We start from the raw sequence: 21,871 nt of genomic DNA on the forward strand, positions 1-21,871 counted from the left end.
TGTGGGAACCTTACTTAAGGAAAAGTTTGGAGTGCAGGGCAAGCAAAAGAAAAAGGATCAGCGGAGCCTTCGAATCTGCGACCGCCCTGACGGCGACATGCTCCCCAGCCCGCTGACCGCCGCGCTGCTCCTGCTCGCTGTGGACTGCGGCGCCGCACCAGGTAAGGACTCGGAGGGAGGCTTCCCGTCGCCGCGCAGCTGATCGGGCTTCTGGGCAAGGGGAGACGAGCTGGATCAATGTGGCAAATCCAGACAAAGTGAATGCACGTGGAGCTTGAGAAAAGAATGAGCCCACCCCACTCATGGTTTTGAACGGTTTTGTTGAGTGTGTTCATGAGTGAGGAAAGAGGAGTGGGGTCGGGCGTTATCACCTCGACAAGGGGCGCGCGTCCGGACCCTTCGTTACTTGTCGGTGGTCGCCTCGGCGGCACCTGCTGAGTTTCTCCGAAGCACCGTGTCTTTTGGCCACATGCAGCCGGAGCTCCGAGCTGATGAGGAACACTGTTGCAATTGTCATTGGCGAGTGGCTGCAAGTTCCTGCGGGGGTGGGGGGTGGGGGGGTCAGTCAGAATCCTGGGGCACATGCGCTTAAAGTTTCAGACTGGAGTGAGTGTTGTGGGTTCCAAATAGACTGTAACTCTGGGGGCAAGCAGTACCTGTTTTGTTTGATTTGGCGCAGAGTTGTGAGCCAGAAGCAGGTGAATGTTTCAAGGTCGGCGACGAACATTTAAGGTCCTCCAACTGAGTCTTTTGTCCTTGAACACGTTTGACTGGGTCTCCAGCAGTCTGGTGTAACCTTGCCACCACTCCTGAAAACTAGATTGTAGCAAGGTGTTTGAAGCGGAACGGGGGGGGGGGGGGGGGGCTTTGGTATTGGAGTAACAATTTCATCATCTGAAGAGCAGTATGTCCCAGGTACATTGGAGATGCTGTAATCCCAATCATCTTCAAGAAAGTAGACATCTGGCAATAGAAATGTAGAAAAATAGGTGCAGAAGGCACCTTTGAGCCTGCTCTACCATTAAATACAACCTAACTTAACCCTCAACAATGAAGACGCTGTTTACATCCGGTACCGCACGGATGGCAGTCTCTTCAATCTGAGGCGCCTGCAAGCTCACACCAAGACACAAGAGAAACTTGTCCGTGAACTACTCTTTGCAGACGATGCCGCTTTAGTTGCCCATTCAGAGCCAGCTCTTCAGCGTTTGATGTCCTGTTTTGCGGAAACTGCCAAAATGTTCGGCCTGGAAGTCAGCCTGAAGAAAACGGAGGTCCTCCATCAGCCAGCTCCCCACCTTGACTACCAGCCCCCCCACATCTCCATCGGGCACACAAAACTCAAAACGGTCAACCAGTTTACCTATCTCGGCTGCACCATTTCATCAGATGCAAGGATCGACAACGAGATAGACAACAGACTCGCCAAGGCAAATAGCGCCTTTGTAAGACTACACAAAAGAGTCTGGAAAAACAACCAACTGAAAAACCTCACAAAGATAAGTGTATACAGAGCCGTTGTCATACCCACACTCCTGTTCGGCTCCGAATCATGGGTCCTCTACCGGCATCACCTACGGCTCCTAGAATGCTTCCACCAGCGTTGTCTCCGCTCCATCCTCAACATTCATTGCAGCGCTTTCATCCTTAACGTCGAAGTACTCGAGATGGCAGAGGTCGACAGCATCGAGTCCACGCTGCTGAAGATCCAGCTGCGCTGGGTGGGTCACGTCTCCAGAATGGAGGACCATCGCCTTCCCAAGATCGTGTTATATGGCGAACTCTCCACTGGCCACCGTGACAGAGGTGCACCAAAGAAAAGGTACAAGGACTGCCTAAAGAAATCTCTTGGTGCCTGCCACATTGACCACCGCCAGTGGGCTGATATCGCCTCAAACCGTGCATCTTGGCGCCTCACAGTTCGGCGGGCAGCAACCTCCTTTGAAGAAGACCGCAGAGCCCACCTCACTGACAAAAGGCAAAGGAGGAAAAAACCCAACACCCAACCCCAACCAACCAATTTTCCCCTGCAACCGTGTCTGCCTGTCCCGCATCGGACTTGTCAGCCACAAACAAGCATGCAGCTGATGTGGACATTTACCCCCTCCATAAATCTTCGTCCGCGAAGCCAAGCCAAAGACATTTTTCTTTGTAATAGATAATATTTTTTTTAAAATTTAGAAACACAGTGCAGTAACAGGCCCTTCCAGCCCATGAGTTTGGGTTGCCCAAATATATTCACCTGACCAATTAACCTACTAGCCCCTGCATGACTTTGGAATGAGTAAGGAAACCAGAGCACCCGGAGGAAACACATACAGTCATGGGGAGAGCATTCCAACTCCTTAAAGCAGCGGATTTGAACCCAGGTGCTGTACTAGAGTTGCGTTTTCAGAGAGAGATTTGTTGTACGCTGACACTAACAGCTGGTTCCTTGTAACCAGCTACTTCAGTGTCTTGTCAAAGAAACATGCCCCCTCAGGGTTATCCAAATGATAACCTCTTTCTTTCAGGTCACCACAGAGTTCCTTTTTGTTTCCCTTATTTCAAGTGAAACATTAGGCAGCCAGTCCTCTTCAGGCTGTCTTCCAAGTGGGGTTTTCCACAAGCTTGCCACCTTGTCCTGTTCCAGTCCCAGCTGCTTCTGCTGGCTGTAACACTGTGCAAGATCTCTCTCACTCTCTCTTTCTCTCTGAGAGAAAGCCTGTTTTACTCACTCTGTTTGCAAAATCACATGACCCCTTTAGAACAACAAGTTCTCTTCCAGACAATCTGCAGCTCCAACAAGATCTTTCATGTTGCTTTTTGTAAACAACAATCCATTAGTGAAGTCTTGAGCATTCTTCAAAGCTCTTGCAAAAGCTGTGGAGCTAATGTCTAGCATGGGGCAGAGCTGCAGTATTTCAATTAAAATCTGTTTTAAAGTGTTTCTATGTAACCTACTCTAACAAACCTTTCCCAATTTATCTCCCAAAAACATATCTATATACTCTGTCACACTGCAAGAGGGAGTTCCGCAAATTCACGACTCCTGAGTTTAAAAAAAAATCTCATCTCAGTCCTAAATAGCTTACTCCTTAACCTTAAACAGTGGATCCTTATTGTTGGCTTCCCCAACACTGGAGACATTATTCCTGCAACTAACTTGTCTAGTCCTTTGAGAATTTTATGTTTTACAGACCCCCCCTTCTCATTCTTCTATATTACAGTGGTATTCCTTCTTCCCCCCTCACCCCTTTCAGACTACCATCTTTCTTCATGTGCCACTTATACCATTTCCAGGGATCAGTCTGATGAACCTTGATATCCAGGGTGTATCTGATGTTTGTCATTATTGAAAACACTGCGAGCATTCTCCTTGACCAATCCCTCAAATTACATTGTGGACTGTGGTCAGTGGACATTTTACATGAATCGATAGTAGATTGTCTGTCACATTGAAGGTTTCTCCAACCCCTGGTGCAACTCTCTTTTGATGGGGTCATCCATCAGTTCTGTCAGCTTATTCATTCTGCACAGGCTAAGTTACTACACCAATATTACCACTCAAAAACATGTAGAAAAAAAATCATATACTCCAATATGGGAGGAAACCAGAGGATCTAGAGGAAACCCATGCATTCACAGGAGAAATGTAGAAACTACTTTCAGAGATTGGCAGATTTGAAACTGGGTGGCTGGGACTATAACAATATTGCACTAACTTCTACACTACAATCCGTGCTGTCCTGCACGGTTCGATTTAAACTTTATCCCTGAAATTAATCTTTTTCTTTCCTCAAAATGCACATGATTTATCTCCATCCTTGGAACAAATGTCACCCAATTGTGCAGGAAATGATGTGTGCTCAAAGTTGTCAACCACTAGTTTAGCAACTTTTAAGATCTGTGCAGATGCAGCAGATTGTGATGGATACAATTTCCCTTGAGATAGTTGTCTGAGGTATTGGTGAGCATTTGTATATTGTATTGAGAAAAGGTCACTGAGGGGAACTTGCATGCAACATATTATCAGCATCTTTACTGACTTGTACAGAAGACTGAATCAATTCACCAATACCACAGGATGTAAGGATTTTCTTAACATTCCACTTCTTAAATTGATATGGTTGTGGTTATATGATGAATTTTTGGTGGAATCTCTATTGCCTGGTAACCAGCACATTGCAAACTAATAAGAAACAGATTGTGGTTGGAACCTGAGTAAGTTGCAGAACTGAATGCTTGCATTCTTTTGGAATATAGGCAGTTCAATTTCTAATCAGCTTCCAGTGCTTTTCTATTTGGATGCTACAAATAACTTAGATTCTCAAACCATTTCAATCTATCAGTTCTTAATGCCTTTAATCAAAGTGATTAACCTTCTCAATCCAGAAAATACAAGTAAGTTTGTGTAAATGCTCCAGTAATTTTAACTCTTGGGTCTCTGATGAATTTCTGGTAAATCTATGCAGTAGTTAGACTAATATTTATGTTGACTGCAGTGGCCCCAGAATGTAGCACACTGCCATCTTTGCAAGGTCAATTGGAAATGAACAGAAAATATTATGATGGATTGAAGATTGAGTATAAGGTAGAATGGTGGCACATTGTTTATTTCATTAGTATCACAGCTCCATGGATCTGGTTTTAATTTGTGCAATTTGCATAGTCTCTCCATGGGCTTCCTTGGGATGTTCTGATCCTCTCCCACATTCCATTGATGTGCTAGTAGCTTAATTGACTATTGTACATTGCTTTTTAAAAAAAATCAAAGGGGTGCTGACCAGGATCTGACAGAGTATGTTGTGGGGTTTTAGGGAAATGGAGAGAGTGGGAGTGGAATGAAATGGATTGCTCCCCTAGGAGATGGTATGAAATCAGTGAGCTGAATGGCTTTTTATGATGTTGCTTTAAGATCAAAAAAGCCCCCTGTAAAGCTAACATTCAGCTAGTACCATAGAACTTGGACCATAGCCCTCTTTACCTCTCCCATTCATGTACCTGACCAAATTTCTCTTAAATGTTGAAATTAAGCCCACGTCCACTGCTTGCACTGGTAGTTCGTTCCTCACACTCTTCACCCTTTGAGTGAAAAAGTTCCTCCTGATGTTCTCCTTAAACATTCACCTTTCACTCTTAACCCCTGTTGTCTCACCTAATTTCAGTGGGAAAAAAAGTCTGCTTTCATTTGCCCTACCTGCTCTTAATAAGTTGCACTTGGGATTTGAGTTTCATGCTCTGTGGTTGACTCTTTAATGTTGTAGTTCGTCATTTCCCAACTTCCACATTTTTTTAACACTTATCCACAATTATGAAAATGATCAGAATTGTTTTTTTTTCCAAAAAAAAGCCTGAAAACCAAAAATAGAAGTCATCTGGCCCATCAAGCCTGCTCTGCCATTCAGATGTGGTCTCAACTCCATGCACCTGCCTTTTCCCCCATAACCCTAATTCCCCTATGATGCAAAAAAATCTAACTCTGTCTTAAATATATTTCATGTTGGCAGCCTCCACTGGTTCTTTGGGCAGAGGGTAGATGTAGATGAGATTTTTACACCACAACTTGTGTCTTCTGTAATCAGAAAATCCGAGTGGAAGCAGACCTAACAACAACTTACAAGAAGGAATTGGATAAATGTGAAAGGAGAAAAATGTTTAATGGAATACGGCATAGCTCTGAGGAATTTCAAATAGCTAACTAACCTTAGTTCGATGGACCAAGTGGTTTCCCTCTGTGCCATCCGTGCTACCAGCCCTGTAATAAAAATAGACACATAAGTCACACACCTACCACAAATGCCAAAATGATTTCAACCTCTGATTTTTAAATAGATAGTCTATAAACGTGAAGTAACTATTAATTTTAATTCTTTTGAAATTTAGTATCTGATTTGAAGCTGATCAGAATTGTAGTCAATAATTAATCTGCAGATTTGAACTCCAAAAAAGATAAATCACATGAAGTAGCTTTAGTCCTCATTAATCTTCTGCCTTATGCTAAAGTTGCTTATCCTCGCATTTGTTGGGTTAAAAGTTGAGCTGTATCCCATGGAAACGGTCTTGGTTCTTGAAAGAAGGCAATGAATTCTGCAATTGTGATGTCAGTTGGTAAACAATTTTTTTTAAAAAGTGGAAATATATTACACCATTTATAGCATTTGTCACCTGACTGATGTGGGAAAGATCTAATCTATAATGCTCATAATGAATGAAGTACATTTTCAGTGGCAGGCAGTTTTCCTTTCACATTTACAAATTTGTAAACAGGCCTAAAGAATGCGGCACATACTTTCCAGCGGTTGATGGATGCAGTGGATACGTTCATCTATTTGGGACAATATTCTCATCACCTGCCGCATAGACCACGCTGCCCACCTGAGACAACTGTGCACCTGACTGAGCAAGTTCTGGGTGACCAAGTGCCAGTTTGGTCTGGACACCATTGTCTTCCTGGGGCTCAGAATTAACAAGCACAGGGCTGCACCCCTCCCCGAGAAGGCATTTTGCTAAGCCATGCACGGTGAAAGGAGTGCAGGAATTCGCCAGTATGATAAAAGTTTACCACCGGTTCATTCTAGCAGCAGCCTGCATCGTGTGCCCCTTTTTTGCGCTGATGACAGCAAAGACGAGAAATGGGAAATATCAAACAAAATGTAACTTGCATTTAACAAGAACTAGAGGTCATGGGTTAAGAGTAAAAAATGAAACATTTAAAGAGAACATTCTGGGGAACTTCTTCATGCAGAGAGGGTGGAATGAGCTGCCTGCTGATGTGGTGAATATGGGCTTGATTTCAATATTGAAGAAAACTTTGGATTGATAAATTGATGGGAGGGTATGGAGGACTATAGTATAAATGCAGGTCAATGAGATTAGGCAGAATAATAATTTGGCACAGACTAGATGGGCTGAAGGTCTGTTTCTGTGCTGTCATGTTCTCTGGTTTCTTTGAAGGTTATAATTTACATTTAATATGACTACACATAACTAGGCCTTGAAACGAATATCTGATTTACTTAACATTACCATCCATTTTCTAATGCAGATCCCAAGCTCCTTGAGCTGCCGTATGGCCATGAAATATGCATACTTAAGGCTGATCCAGGTCAGTGCAATGCCTTGAATAAAAGATATTTCTTCAACATCTTAACTCGAAAATGTGAAGAATTTACCTATGGTGGATGTGGTGGAAATGAAAACAACTTTGAAACCAAGAAGGAGTGTCTGGCCAAGTGTAAAGTGAAAGGTAGGTTCACTTATCTCAATGGGCAATTCTCCATGCTTATCAGGCTTCTGGGAATAGGTAAACAAGTGGCTGCCTCGTTAGCCAATCAGACTGAGGAATACATATCCAGTGGTGCAGACTCTGAACTGGGGAAATACATTATTAAAGTATGATGTCAAGCCAAATAACTGCAGTGTGTAAAACCAGAAAATTAAAGGAAATAGAAATTACATTAACAGAAAGCAATTAATTAAGATTTGAAGGAGTAAGGCCTATAATCCATAAAAAGTGATTTCAGTACTGGAGAGGTTGCTTGGCAATTACTGAGGCTCGCATTGTTGAGATGGGTAACACTTTCACCCAGAGGTGAGACTGTATCTAGGACTAGCTGCTGGAGGAAGTTATCGAGGTGGGTGCAATTATTACTTGAAGTGACATCTGCACAGATATATGGACAGGAGGTGTTATGGATCAAATGCAGGCAAATGGGAGGAGCCCAGAATGCCACCTGGGTTGGGCTGAATGGGTTGGACTGAAGGATATGATCTAAAGGACAGACTGACCCTAAGTCACTTGTTCTGGAATAGAAAAGCTGCAACTATTTTTACTGGCAAATTTCATTTCTATATGTCTACATGACAGTTCAGAAATTGTGCAAAGTGAGCCAGATAGTGAAATATGGCCTCTGTGGAGTGTACACTGCAGCGGAGAAATTTTTAAAATTTTCTATGATTTTATGATGTGCACCTGATAAAGTTGCTGTTGGATTTACTGTTTAAGTGCAGCGAGCGCTCCAATTGTCTGAAATGGTGGGGACTAGGACTATTTCAGATAACTAGTTATTTTTTTTAAAGTTGCTAAGTAGCAACAGCAAATCACTTGTAACAGTGTTGGAACAACAACAACCAACAAGGGAAGGCTTTTTAAGCATGAAATGATGTTTAATTCTCACCAAAAAGCAACCTGAACAAAATAAGATAAATCCAACACCAAAAACTCAAAATTCTACTCGGAGGTTTTTCCAAAATTCAAAAAAAAATTTAAAAAAAATTTTCAACCTGCGCCATCAGTTTGCTCTGAAAGTTTTTCGGATAACTGAGGATTTCTGATTGTTTCTGTAATTTTTCGGAGGTGAAAGGGCGTCATTTCGGCTTTGAAATTTTTCAGATAAATGATGATTTCTCATTTTTCTGGAATCCTCAATTATACAAAAAAATGTTTGGAGCCAAACAGACGTCACACCAGGATCCAAAAAATTTCAGATAACTGAGGATTTTGGATAATCGGAGTTGTGCTGTATTTATTTTTATCACAAAATTTAGTACTTGATTGTAGAGTCATTTGAGAAAAAATAAACAAAAAGCCAAAATTTGCTGTCAAGATAATGATGTGTAATGCAACTGAGAACTGTCAAGACCAGAGAGAGTGCCACCTGCTTTTATTCAGTAAGAATAGCACACATGGTATTTGAATTGAACTGGGGTTTTGGCAGGGATCCAGGGTTTATATCAGGATATGTGGGGGCGGAGTCAGGGGAGGAGCCAGTCCTTAGAACATGGCACCAGTAGTGAATTCCCAGTTCACTACATTCACCCCTTCCTTCGGAATGAAGCCTGCAAGTGAAACCGAGAACATAGACATAGAATACTCAAAAAAATATTTGCAATATTTACAAATTCAACCTGTCAGGAGGCCTGGAGGTGTGGGTAGATTGCCATAGTGTAGGCGGCCACTGGACTTCTTGATGCTCCTGTGGATCTGGAACCTCAGGGTATGGGTGATCTGACTCCATTTGAGGGGTGGCTGGAGTCATTTCCTGAGGTGTCTCACCTGAGCCCCTTGGTGTTCCCCAGGGAACCCTGAGTAAGTCCTGACTCACTTGGGTGGTGAACCCTCAGTTCTGGCGAGTGCCAGGTCCGTGAACAAGACCTTACTCTTCCTGCCATCCCACATAGGTGTAAGTAGGATTGGCATGGAGTAGGTGCACCTTCTCAATCAGGGGGTCAGTTTTGCACCTCCTCATGATCTTTCAAAGCAGCACTGGTCCTGGTGCTCTAAGCCAAGCTGGGAGGGTGGTCCTGACGCTGACTTTATCTCGAAAGAAAACATCAACTCATGAGGAGTTGCATTGGTCGTAGTGCAGAGTAGTGACCTAATGGAATGGAGCACCATGGATAGGACATCCTGCCAGCGTGAATCTGAAAGTCCTTTGGACTGTAGAGCCACTTTACAGCCTTCCAAACAGTAGCGTTCTCATTCTCAACCTGTCTGTTCCCCCAGGGATTATAGCTGGTTGTCCTGCTGGATGCAGTACCCCTTACCAACAGGAACTGATGTAGCTCCTCGCTCATGTGTGATAAGCCCCAGTCGCTATGAATATAGCTGGGATACCTGAATAAGGTGAAAATAGAGTTTAGGGCCTTAATGACGGACGGCATGGATGTTTCTGGGCAGGTAATTTCGAATGGAAAACTAGAGTACTCGTCAATGACTGTGAAAAGGTACATGTTCCCATTCGTAGAGGGGAGGGGACCCTTGAAATTGACACTGAGTCATTCAAAGGGCCGGGATGCCTTTATCAGGTGTGCCTTGCTGGGGCGGTAGAAGTGCGGCTTGCACTTAGCACAGTCCTGGCAGGACCTGGTCATTTCCCTGACATCCTCAATTGCGTGCCCTGATAAAATGAGCCATTTGAGTGATGCCGGGGTGGCAAAGCTCATTGTCCAGCAACCGCAACTGGCCGGTGTGTGCAGAGGCACAGTTTCCTCTAGGCAGGGCATCTGGACGCTCATTGAGGGAACCAGGTCGGTAGACTATATCGTAGTTGTAGGTGAAGAGTTTGATCCTCCACCAAGCGATTTTTATCATTTTTAATTTTACCACATATTTTATTGTTGGACCGATCACTGGTCTGTAAAGAATGTGAATTTCCTGCCCACCAGGTAGTGCCTTTAGTGCCTGATGGTCTCTACAATGGCTTGGGCCTCTTTCTCCACTGACAGAAGGGTGCTGGGGGAAAAAAAATGCAACTGGCTGACCCACCGAACTAAGAGTCCTAGCCAGGACTATGTCTGAGGCATCACTTTCCAACTGGAAAGATACATTCTTGTCCACCGCATGCATGGTGGCCTTCACAATGTGGCTTCGGATGTAGTTGAAAGCTGTTTAAGCTTCAGCTGTCAGTGGAAGGAGGTGGTTTTTAAGAGAGGACAAACCTTGTCTGCATATTGAGGGACCCAGAGGGTGTAATATGGAAAGAAGCCCAGGCACCACCTCAAAGTTTTCATGGTCTGCAGGACTGAGAGTTCGAACAGGGGGTGCATCCTGTCGGGGTTGGGGCTGATGATCTCATTCTCCACCTCGTAGCCCAAGATGGCTAAGCTTTTATCCCTGAACACACTTACTGGTGTTGTAAGTGAGATTCTGGGCCGTAGCTGTGTGGAGAAAATTCTGGAAGTTGGCACATTGGTCCTCCAGAGAGTGGCCACAAATGGTAACGTTGTTGAGGTAGGGGAAAGTGGCCTTCAACTTAAATTTGTCCACCATTCAGTCCATCTGTTTCTGGAAGATTGAGACCCTGGAACTGATAGGGAGTTTCCCGTTCACCTCAAAAGCAGTGTAGGGACAGTCCTCGGAATGGATTGGCAACTGGTGGTAAGCAACTTTATGGTCGATGGTCGAATAGACCTTATACTGCGCAATTTTGTTCACCATGTCTGAAATATGAAGGAGGAGGTATGTGTCCAGGAGTGTAAAGCGATTAATAGTTTGGCTATAGTCAACTACTAGCCTGGACTTTTCTTCCCCTTTTACAACAACCACCTGTGCTCTCCATGGGGTTTTGGCGGGGATCCAGGGTTTATATTGGGATATGTGGGGGCAGAGTCAGGGAACTAGCCAGTCCTTGGAACATCACACCAGTAGCGAATTCCCAGTTCACTACATGGTGATAAACCATTTTCTCGAGCAAACAGTTCTGCTGCATTGGGTGGAGCCATATGTCTGTAGCTAATTTGTGCTGCTCGACCATTATCTTGGTGAAAAGAACATCTTGCTCCTGCCTTACTGGAAAATGCACTCAAGATTGTAAAGTTGCCAACTTATGACATATGAGTAGGAACTAATTTGATACCAAAGATGAAGTCATTTTCACCACAGTCTAAGTAGTCTTTAATAACACGATAAGTGTTAACTCCTGCCACACAATCTCACCAGCATTATTTTCCAACCATAGTCTCAATCCTCTAGGTTTAATTCTTGTTTAAACATTTTAAAAATACAATTTTTTTTTCACTTTTCCAGTTCTTTCTTTATTTTCTGCCTCCCAATAGTCCTAGGTTCCCCTGCTTTACTTTCTAACATCACATTTATTCAAGTTAACTTGCTTTTTTTAAGTCTTTGCACTGATAGATTTGCAAATCTTCAATTTGCATTGATGAGATGCACACTTGCTTTTCTTTCCTGTGTACCTTTGCCTCAGTCGTCTGATTTCCATGTTGTGAATTAATCAGTATGCACTTTCAAAATTAAAAAAAAATCCATACTTGTAAATATAACTGCTTCATGGAAACCTGAGAAATGAACAGTTAAAACTGTGTAAGTAGTTACGTGCTCAAAATTCAACCCTTTCCTTCTGTACTTGGTCTTAACTTGTAGAAGGATACAGTAGTCATCTAAACCTGGTGTAAGACCATGCATGACATCATTATGATCTGATCAGTGGAGCCACTTGACTTGTTCTTCCTGATTGATGCTGTAGGGAAAGATGAATAATATCTCCAGTTTTTTTTCTTATGAATTCCACATAAGAATGCCTCAGACTTTCCTCTTCCCCGTCAGAAGATGTTGCATAAATGTCATCTTTTCTTTTGAAAAGAATTTAGTCACTGACTCTTCCAGATTACACTGGGCCTTTGACCTTTCAGGATTGGGTGAGTTGTCTTGCACTCATACCATGATCCCAACTGTGAGGTAAATGAGCTAACTTAAAATTAAAGTATTGGACATGAATGAATAAGAGAAAAATAATATTTTTTTGTGCCCTCTGACTGACATCAGCCAGATATTCTCTTCATATATCCATGAGCAAAAATGTCATTTAATATATTTATTGGTGTGCCTACAAAACTAGATAGGCAAACATAGGTGCTCTAACCAGATAACACCCATGTGAATGAAATCAGCATTCATGTTATTAACCAGATCATGGAAACCAGAATTAGCTAAACCTATTTATTGATGGCACATGGAAATAGCTGCTGGCTACAAGACCACTCATGCCTGTCACTGTCAGGGATTTATTGAAAAATAAATCACCCATAACCTGATGGATGTTTCCTGAGGTGGCTAACCTATCATTCATACACCGTGCAGCAAAAAGTTACATCAAGGCACGTGGTGGAAATTGAAAAACACTCATTTTTAATTAATTACATAATAGTTTCTTCTTACCATAAACCATCTGATGGTAAGTCATTTAAAAACACTGCAGTGATGGAAATTTGCTGTTAAATGATGCAACTGCACTGATTATTAACCTTAAAAAAAAAAACCCCTGCTCCTCTATCAAGCGGTGGTTGAATTTTTGTGATTTGTTTCTGTTTTTCAGGGGTTTTGTAATGACCAAGCACTACAAAATAATTGATGAAGTTACAGATAATTCCAATCTTGTGCTCCCCTCTTCCCAGAAAAGCTGCAACTGCAGGCTTGTTTCTGCTGATCGTTTGTTTTTCTTCTGCAGACACATGACAATAATTCTGGAACTTGCAGTGTGAAATATGTGAAGTATTTAAGACAAGAGAAATGGGATCAATACAAAATCTGAAAGCAATACAAAGATGTTTAGGATCAGGAACTTAATTTGATCGAGCAACAAAAAAAAATGTGTGATTTATGCACTACAAATTTTGGCAGCTCGTGTGTTTTGGTCTTGAAAGGGAAGCCAAGATTTCCACTAGTACAAATTGTGCATTGTTAAGATATCCTTCTCAAACCCAAGTCATTTTTGAATGTGCATAAATATGAACCAATTTATAACAAGGCAAACTGTTTAATGATGGCCATTGTAAATTAGGTCCATATTTCGTGTTACTTTGATTTTGTATGATCATTATCATTACATCATTTGACTGGGGAATGCACTGAATAAGTGGATGACTGATATGCAAAGGCTGAACCCACTTACTGGATCAATTGACGTAAGACCACAGAATCATTGATGATTAGCAATCATTCGTCAGCTTATATCCTATGTTTATTGGTATTTCAGTTACATCCTCAGTGAGCATTTTGGCATCCATCCTGAAATGATGCTAAAAGGCAGGTTCTTTCATGAGCAGATTGTGTAAGGATCAAAGGAATGATTCACCGAGCTGTTAAAGTTAAAAGTTCAACATGATGTCTGCACTACCCGAGTTCTCCATTACACTGACACCCAAGGATCAGAGAAATTGTTCTCTGGGCCTCCTCAACATGGTTGGGACATCTGATAAAGATGACCAGCCAATTGTTTCAGCAGCAGTAGTTGTCAGGTACAATTTAGGGCAGACGCCAGCATTAGTGGGAAGGTGTTAATCAAGTTCGTGGAATGGAGTGGGAAACGATCCAACTTTTATCGCGACAGGAGGAGCTTCCATACACAAACACATTAGCATCTAGTAGTCATTAAAAGAGAATTTGTGAAAAACCTAGAGCAGGCTGATTGCAATACTGTTTCACTGTAAGAGACATGGATCCTTTCAGGTCAGTTAAAGGGATCCTTGGTCTCTTCCTTAATATTTTTAAGGAACCCCAATGTCTGATCTCCCCTGCCGAACCTGAACAAACGATTGCCTGAAAGGGCTGGAGAGACTCAACAGGTCAGGCCGCCTCATGAAGAAGTAAAGGGTAACCAATGCTTCGGGCCTGAGCCCTGAAGAAGTTCTCTCTTGATGAGCTGAATTTCACTTTTGTGTATTGCACTACAATCACAGCATCTTAGTACATTCTTGTTTAACCATAATGCCTGAATTCAGATTCGCCCTGGGATGCCTATAGAGTGGGCCCACAGGCTTACAAATGACTATGGCCTGACTGCTTGACATTCAAGACGTAACTTCCTATAAGTGAGTAGTGCTGGAAGATTAACTTTGCTTCAATCCCTTACGCTGCTTTTTCTCGTTTAAGAAGTGCATTCAATTTTGTTGCTGCTCTGTTCTAACTTTGTCAACTGTTTCTGACAACTGTTTTCCTTCCAGATTCTGCTGCATTGAAGTGCATAAAAATCAGGTGTGGCCATTAAATTTGGGGACTTTAAAATGTGCGATGGATGTCAGTGAAAGAAGAAAGTGCAGTCATTGAAAGGACAGGAGCTGGTGATGAAGCTGAACCTTGCCAATCCCAGAACCTCAAGCAAAAGGCCAGCTGGTGCAGAAACTCAGCAAGTCCGGCAGCATCTGTGGAGGCAGAGAGAGGGTTGATAGGTTGGCCCATCTAGGTGTTTACTCAAAAGACTGACCAGACCTTTGCCTTCAAGGATGCTCTCTGACTTGCTTAGTTCCGGCAGCAGCTCTAATGTCTTCAAACCAGAAGCTTCATGTATTTGCCCAAGCAAACGTGGCTGAACTTACTAGTGAGATACATTATTAGCCTCAAAAGAGCCCAAAACATCTTGTCAGTGAGCTTCACACATTGGGAAGATTATGGAATAGTTCCATGAATATATTTCTTCCAAACTACTATTGGGGATGTATGTTCTCTCAGTCAATAGCAGAGACATTTCCATCCAAAATTTGTCAATCACTTTTATCAATAGAGTGTGGTGGCATCATCTCAACAGATCTTAAAAAAAAATATTCGGAGAGAGAGAGTGTGACAGAAAGTGAGATCAGAGAATAACGGCAATGTACTGTGAAAACTATTCAACTTAGCCACCACTTACAACAGATTTGGTACCTTTAATAGTCTTGGCTCTTGACCATTGAAGCAAGACATCCATTTTATCAGCCATCAAATATTTGAGGCAAAAAAAATCTGTATCATGCTTCTGAATTGGAGTTCCTTCATTTCATTTTTTTTTTTAGCCACCATTTCACCTTTGGCAAATATTAAAATTAATTTCTCTTTTTTTTTTGTAGACAGTTGATGATGTTTAAATGGTTACTTTTAAATAAATCTCTTTTCAAATGCATCCACAAAACTAGCTGAAAATGCAACATCAGAGTGAAGCTTTCCTAATTATTTAGATAGGCTGACATCAGAATATTGGCACCTTACTAATGTTGTCTGAGGTCTCACCTCTTCTAAGCTGAGGCCCCTTCTGCTCCCTTTTCGTTTGTCAGTTTGGTTGTAGTACTTTTTCACTGGACTTTTTTTTTCTGTGAAGTATCTTATCAATAAGTGTCTAATGGAGTATACCAGACATTTGTGGAATAACCACCTACATCTCTAATATTGCAAACAAAACATATGGTGACTAAATCCACCACATTTTAAATGTTTTTTTTTCACTATTATTTTCTTAATTGGTTAAGCAAGGACATTTCATGAACATTTATTTTCTGGCCTAGCAAGTTGAGTGTGTATGGATGTAAAACCTTTTTCTTGAATTGGTGAAGACCACACAATGATGTGTTGTTAATCATAATTACCATCTGGAACTCATTATTTCTCCAATAAACTTTGATATATTCCTCTGACTTTAAATTGGCATTTCATTTTTTTCCTTCCCTGTATTCTTAAGACAGATGTTTTGCTAAAAGCCACATTATCAAGAGTGACATATCCTACACTTCGCATGAGTTGGCTGACTTGATACTCTAGTTTACTGCCAAGGCACTTGACTCAATTTGTACTCTGCGTTGATGTTTTTGTAATTCAAACAGTTATGGTGCAAACATACATTACTAATTATTTCCTGATGGAGGTTCCATTAGTTTGGATTTTGCACAGTACCTAACAGTACTCATCAAAATAAAGATAAGATCCTGGGAGCCACTAATGCAACACACAAAATGTTGGAGGAACTCGGCAGGTCAGGCAGCATGCATGGAAGGCCATTCACAGTCAATTTTTCTGGTATTCATGATGGAAGATTTTATGGGCCAAGTAGTTTCCTCCTACTTTTATTGTTTGTTCTTCATCATCTTGTACATCAGACACTTTCAGAATGAACTATACTTAATAAATAAGTTGTTGCTGTCTCCAAATGATCTTTTAACACAAAGGTATCTTTTTTTAAGTACACATTAAAACTATTTTGAACTAAATGTGAAATTAACATTGTCTTCACTTTTTCTAAAATGTATTTAATTTAACAGAGAAACTTGATTCTACCTGGCTAGGACATGTTTAACCAATCTTTGAGTTTTTCAAGATGGTTACCAGGAAAGATGATGAAGGAAAGGCTGTGCATGTTTTCTACATGTTTTTGACAAGGTCCGACATGGGAGGTTAGTCAGGAAGATTCAGATGCTCAGTATTCATGGTGAGGTAATAAACTTGATTTGATATTGGCTATAATGGAGAAGCTAGAGAGTGGTGGTGGATGATTGCATCTCATACTGGAGGCCTGTGACTAGTGGTGCACCTTGGGGATTGGCACTGAGACCATTGTTGTTTGTCATCTATACCAATGATCTGGATGATAATGTTGTAAAATTGGATCAGCAAATTTGCAGATGACTCAAAGATGGAAGGTGTTGTGGACAGCGAAGAAGGTTTTCAAAACTTGTAGAGGGATCTGGACCAACTGTAAAAATGGACTAAGAAATGGCAGATGGACTTTAATGTAGTCAAGTGTGAGGTGTTACATTTTGGAAGGACAATCCAAGAAACAACATGCACGGTAAATGATAGGGCACTGAGGAGTGTGGTAGAACAGACTGATCTGGGAATTCCGATTACATAATTTCCTGTAAGTAGCATCAAAGGTAGATAAGGTATAAAGAGGGCTTTTGGCATATTGGGCTTCATAAATCAAAGTGTTGAGCATAGGAGTTGGGATGTTATGGTAAAGTTGTCTATGGCATTGGTGAGGCCAAATTTGCGAGTATTGTGTTACCAAACTACAGGAAAGATTGAAAGAGTGCAGAGAAGATTTACTGGGATGTTGCCTGGACTTCAGGAACTAAGTTTCAGGGAAAGATTAAACATCTTGGGACTTTATTCTCTGGAGCATAGAAGAATGAGGGGAGATTTGCAGACAAGAGTAAATGTAGGTAGGCTTTTTCCACTGAGGGTAGGTGAGATGCAAATCAGAGGACATGGATTAAGGGTGAAAGGAGAAAAGTTAACATTTGAGGGGAACTTCTTCACACAGAAAGTGGTGGGAGTGGGGAATGAGCTGCCAAATGAAGTGGTGAATGCGGGCTCAATTTTAACATTTAAGAAGGATTCAAACAAACCCGTGGATAGGAGGGGTATGGAGGGATTATAGATGGGCTTCAGGTCAGTGGGACTAGACAGAATAATATTTTGGCACAGACTAGAAGGGTCGAAGGGTCTATTAAAATGCTGTAATGATCTATGGTTTTACCTAAAAACTGCAATTTTATTGTCTGTTTTCATTGATGCAATTAAGGCAACTTTTAGCAGGAGGAGAATACCAGGAAATGTTGGAACTATTTTTGTGCAACATTACCAGTGTGTGTCTTTTTTTTTAATCAGATCAGAGAAACCCTTGTCATTTGGAAGTTGATAGTGGACCTTGCCGAGGGTATTTTCGTCGGTACTTCTATAATAAACACACCAAAAAATGTGAACAGTTTATTTATGGGGGTTGCTTTGGAAAAAGGAACAACTTCAAAACTAAAGAAAATTGTCAGAATATGTGTCAAAAAACAAAAGGTAAGCAAATTTACTCTGAAAATTTTCATATGAAATTTGCTGTCCTAACGTTTGGTAAGAATTTTTTGGTGATCAATAATACTTCAAGTTTGATAAGCTGCTTCCAAGTCTCTATTAACTTGGTCATCATGAATGCCAATTTCAGTTAATTCATGACATTCCACCTTCAAGTGAACCATCTCTTGAGCCAACTTCACCTCTTTAGAAGATTGATCTTGATTCCCCTTCTGCTTGTTGTCAGGCAGTGAGTTAGCAAATGCAACATCTTCATCATCAAAGAATTGTAATTGGAATTCTCCATGAAAAGCCTTAAGTGTAGCAGGATATCTAAAAGCAAATTTATACCACTTTTTCCATAACACAGCCTTAGCAGGATTAAATTTCATGTGACATTTAATAATGTTTGACTCAAATCTGCATAGAAAAATACTCTTATCATTTCCAACTAACAAGGATGTGTGGTGTTTTCTTGCATCTGTACTGCAACTCTCAATATCATTTCCTTTTCTTGATATCGTAAACACCTAATTAGAATAGAACATGGTGGTTGACCTGGAAAAGGCTTCCTCCTAATAGCTCTATGAGCTCTATCGAACTCCAAACCATATGAAAAATATTCATTTCCCAAAACTTCAGGAATCCATTTCTGAAAAACAAAAAAATCGTACCGGATCTGAACCTTCAAAGTCTTCAGGCAAACCCACAATTTTCATGTTATTTCTAATTCTTTGGTTTTCCAAAACATCAATTTTTTTCGACAATTCTTTTTCTTGAACTTACCAAGCAGTATAAGAATCCTCCAATTTACCAACCATATCTTTACATTTTTCGACAGCATGACAATCTTGGAAGTTTTCTTCAATTTAAAAAAAAAAATTAATCTGAATTTTATCCACCATCTTCGCACATTTTGAAACATCAGTCTTAATAGTAATAATTTTTTTCTTTCATGCTACTAAATCGTGTTTCAAATTGGTCTTTAATAGACATTTGAATCGATAATGTTGAATCTGTTTTGATAATGTATCTAATTGACTTGATGGGTCCACATAATAGGAAACTGTAGAAGCTTCAGCTTTACCTTCTTCTGCCACATATTCCACCCCTCTGTTTCCACACGTTGGTATGTTGTCTTCTATTTTAATGATAGAGCAGATGTAAGGGAGCTACCATTGTCTAAGATGGACTTCAGATCACTGAGTAATCTGTCTTCTTGGTATCATTTTTATTTTATGAACTAATCACAATTTTAGCTAAATGATTTTTGTGTTAATATTTTCTATAGCTATTTGTCAATTAAAAATGCAGTTTCACTTTAATTCTGTAAAATATAATTTTAAAAATGCAAGTATTTGATTTGTGTAAGGCAAATTGTAGGACATCTTAATATAGGAACACAATATCTAGGCAGTATTAATTCCCATCACCCTAATGCCAGCAAGAAGTGACAATTGGCTGTTGCATTGGGTATTTTGAGCCCTGGAGGGTTCTGAAATCTTTGTCTTGTATATCTCCTAACATATGATGAAATTATGACTTTTGTGGAAAGCCAGTGTTGTTACTTATCATGCTCCAAAGGTTATATTATAACACAAAGAGATTGCAAAATAAACAACATAAAATAAATATTTTCCATTCAAGAGAAATCCTGACAGGATACAACTGGCAGTGAAGGGACATATTACACAGTCCCAACAAAATAATTGTTCTCCCCTTTAGCTAAAACAGTGATTGAGCATTTTATAGAGATTTCCTTAGTGTTACAGTATTTCTTGGAAAGCAACACTATTGTACAAAGCCAAATCAAACTATTAGACTTTTATCTGTGACAACATTGAGAATTGGGTGGTGCTCAACATTTTGCCAGAGCAATTGTTTTACAAAAAAAACAAGCTATGTTTTGAAGTTGTGGTGCATGTCGATACTTATTCTCTTGACGTTCATTGTAACCTTCTTTTGTGAAGGTGAAAGATGAGAGGAGTACTGAACATCAGTGCTGGCACACCTCCAGCAGGAAAATGCTGGATTCTGGGTGGAGATCGTGCCTCCCTCTTATTCATTATGCAGCCAAGGATGCCTAGTGAGGGTAGTTTGATGATATACCCATGTATAGAACAGTTTAGAAGTATTTGTAGATAGATTTATGAATGAAATGGGGGGAAGAAAATACTTAGATCTATTGAGAATTCAGAATACTAACAACTTTTGCAGTCAGCCTGTGCTGTAATAAGACATACAACAGAACTAATAAAGCATACAACATTTTCTTTATTCAGCCTTGATTATGCTGACAGGAGTAAGGGGTAAACCGTGTTATTTGTTCATGCACTGAGCCTCACTCAATTCATACAGCATATGGGGGACATCATGTATATCGTATTTTCACTCATATAATGCGCACACATATATAAAGCGCACATCCTTATAATGTGCGGAAAATCATAAATTGTGAAAAAATATATATTTTAGTATAACCCACACACGTTTATAATGTGCAGGTGTATTCTAAATTCCAAATGGCAAAATCAATTTGCATTTAAATGGGACATCAAGCACATACCCAGTATCTGCCACAGTTAATATTCCACAATTAACACCCAATCAACTTCCCCCCCCCCCCCCAGAGGTGTCAATTGCTCTTTATGTAGATGATATCCTCCTGCAACACATTAACAAGCTTTGGAGAGGAAGCAATTAAAAAGATCAAAGACAGGCTTCAGAGTTGAGCAGGATTGATTCAAATGTTGTTTCAAATTAGAGGCACTTGATATGTTAATCTCCTTCTTCAGATAAGGTGCAGTGCCCTAGCCAGAATGTCCCATTTACAGGAATACCATGGCATTCAGTACAAAGAGATATTTCCAAGATCAAAATTTCCCACGCCTGCAATAAATTGTGCCCATTCTTTCAATGCCGCTATTACATTTTCATGCTTGCTATAATATTCCCACACCCGCTATAAATCACTGATTCAACTTTCCCATGGCCACTATTGTGTGCATTTTTTCAACATATTAAGATATTCTCATATCGCGTGCACATGCATATAATGTCCGGGGGGGGGGGGGGGTGGGGGAGATGGTAGTTGTGTAGTTTCACAAGTTATTTGCATAGGTTTCTTGCAGCTAATTGTTCTTGCTGTTCATTAACGTCTGTCCTTGTCATTTCTCTCGATATGCAACTTAATCAACTTCAGATGGGTTAATCTTCTTCAACTTTTGTCATTCTATATTTGTCTATTTGAGCTATGTTGTTTTCAGACATTTCAAGCAACCTTGTGAAAATTTGCACAAGTCTATTGTCTAATTGTGAATCTTTCACTGCAAGGCTAGCAAATCTTTATTAGATTCAGAGGCCCTCTTCCCTTAATGTTTGACATCCTTGTTTGACATTCTTTTACACCACTTTCTCTGGAGTTCCCAACAATATAGATTTTGAAATCCTGAGAAAGAAACTCCACTTTCTTAGTGGCGTGTAAATATTGGTTAGAAAGCAGCGTTCTTTAATCACTGAAAAATATAACTATCACATCTCATGTGACACTCACTTCTCCATTCATACAGGGAATAATTGCTGTCTTAAACTTTCTTATGATCAAAAGCCTTTTCTAATTTTAAAGATTTCTTCCATTTAAAGCCCGCCAAGCAAGACTTTATTTGTGCCTAATTACACTGTACCTTCTGCACTTGAAAAATGTTGCACCATTGTTACCCTCAACACATACCTTGCTATCCACTCTGGCCAGGTTTACATTGGCAAATAATACCACAGATGGGAATGATAAAGATGCTGCTTAACACACCTGACTTGCAACAACTTGCAAGGAAAAAAATCGTTCTG

The 21,871-nt window shown here is 40.6% G+C and overlaps 1 protein-coding gene across 2 annotated transcripts in view; it reads left to right on the top strand.

Annotated features, from left to right (window-relative positions):
* The first annotated feature begins 7 nt into the window (after positions 1–7).
* Positions 8–21,871, top strand: part of LOC138761861 (carboxypeptidase inhibitor SmCI-like) — a 35,032-nt gene continuing 13,168 nt past the window's right edge. The window contains exons 1-3 of one of the 2 annotated variants that reach the window (XM_069934749.1): positions 8–161; positions 7,028–7,228; positions 17,852–18,031. In XM_069934749.1, coding sequence (XP_069790850.1) covers positions 98–161; positions 7,028–7,228; positions 17,852–18,031 — 445 coding nt within the window. In that variant the 5' untranslated portion in view covers positions 8–97. The remainder of the gene's footprint in view (positions 162–7,027; positions 7,229–17,851; positions 18,032–21,871) is intronic. The other variant, XM_069934750.1, reaches the window with a different exon arrangement.

The sequence above is a fragment of the Narcine bancroftii genome, chromosome 4 (genome assembly GCF_036971445.1).
Source record: "Narcine bancroftii isolate sNarBan1 chromosome 4, sNarBan1.hap1, whole genome shotgun sequence".
NCBI classification, from domain to species: domain Eukaryota; kingdom Metazoa; phylum Chordata; class Chondrichthyes; order Torpediniformes; family Narcinidae; genus Narcine; species Narcine bancroftii.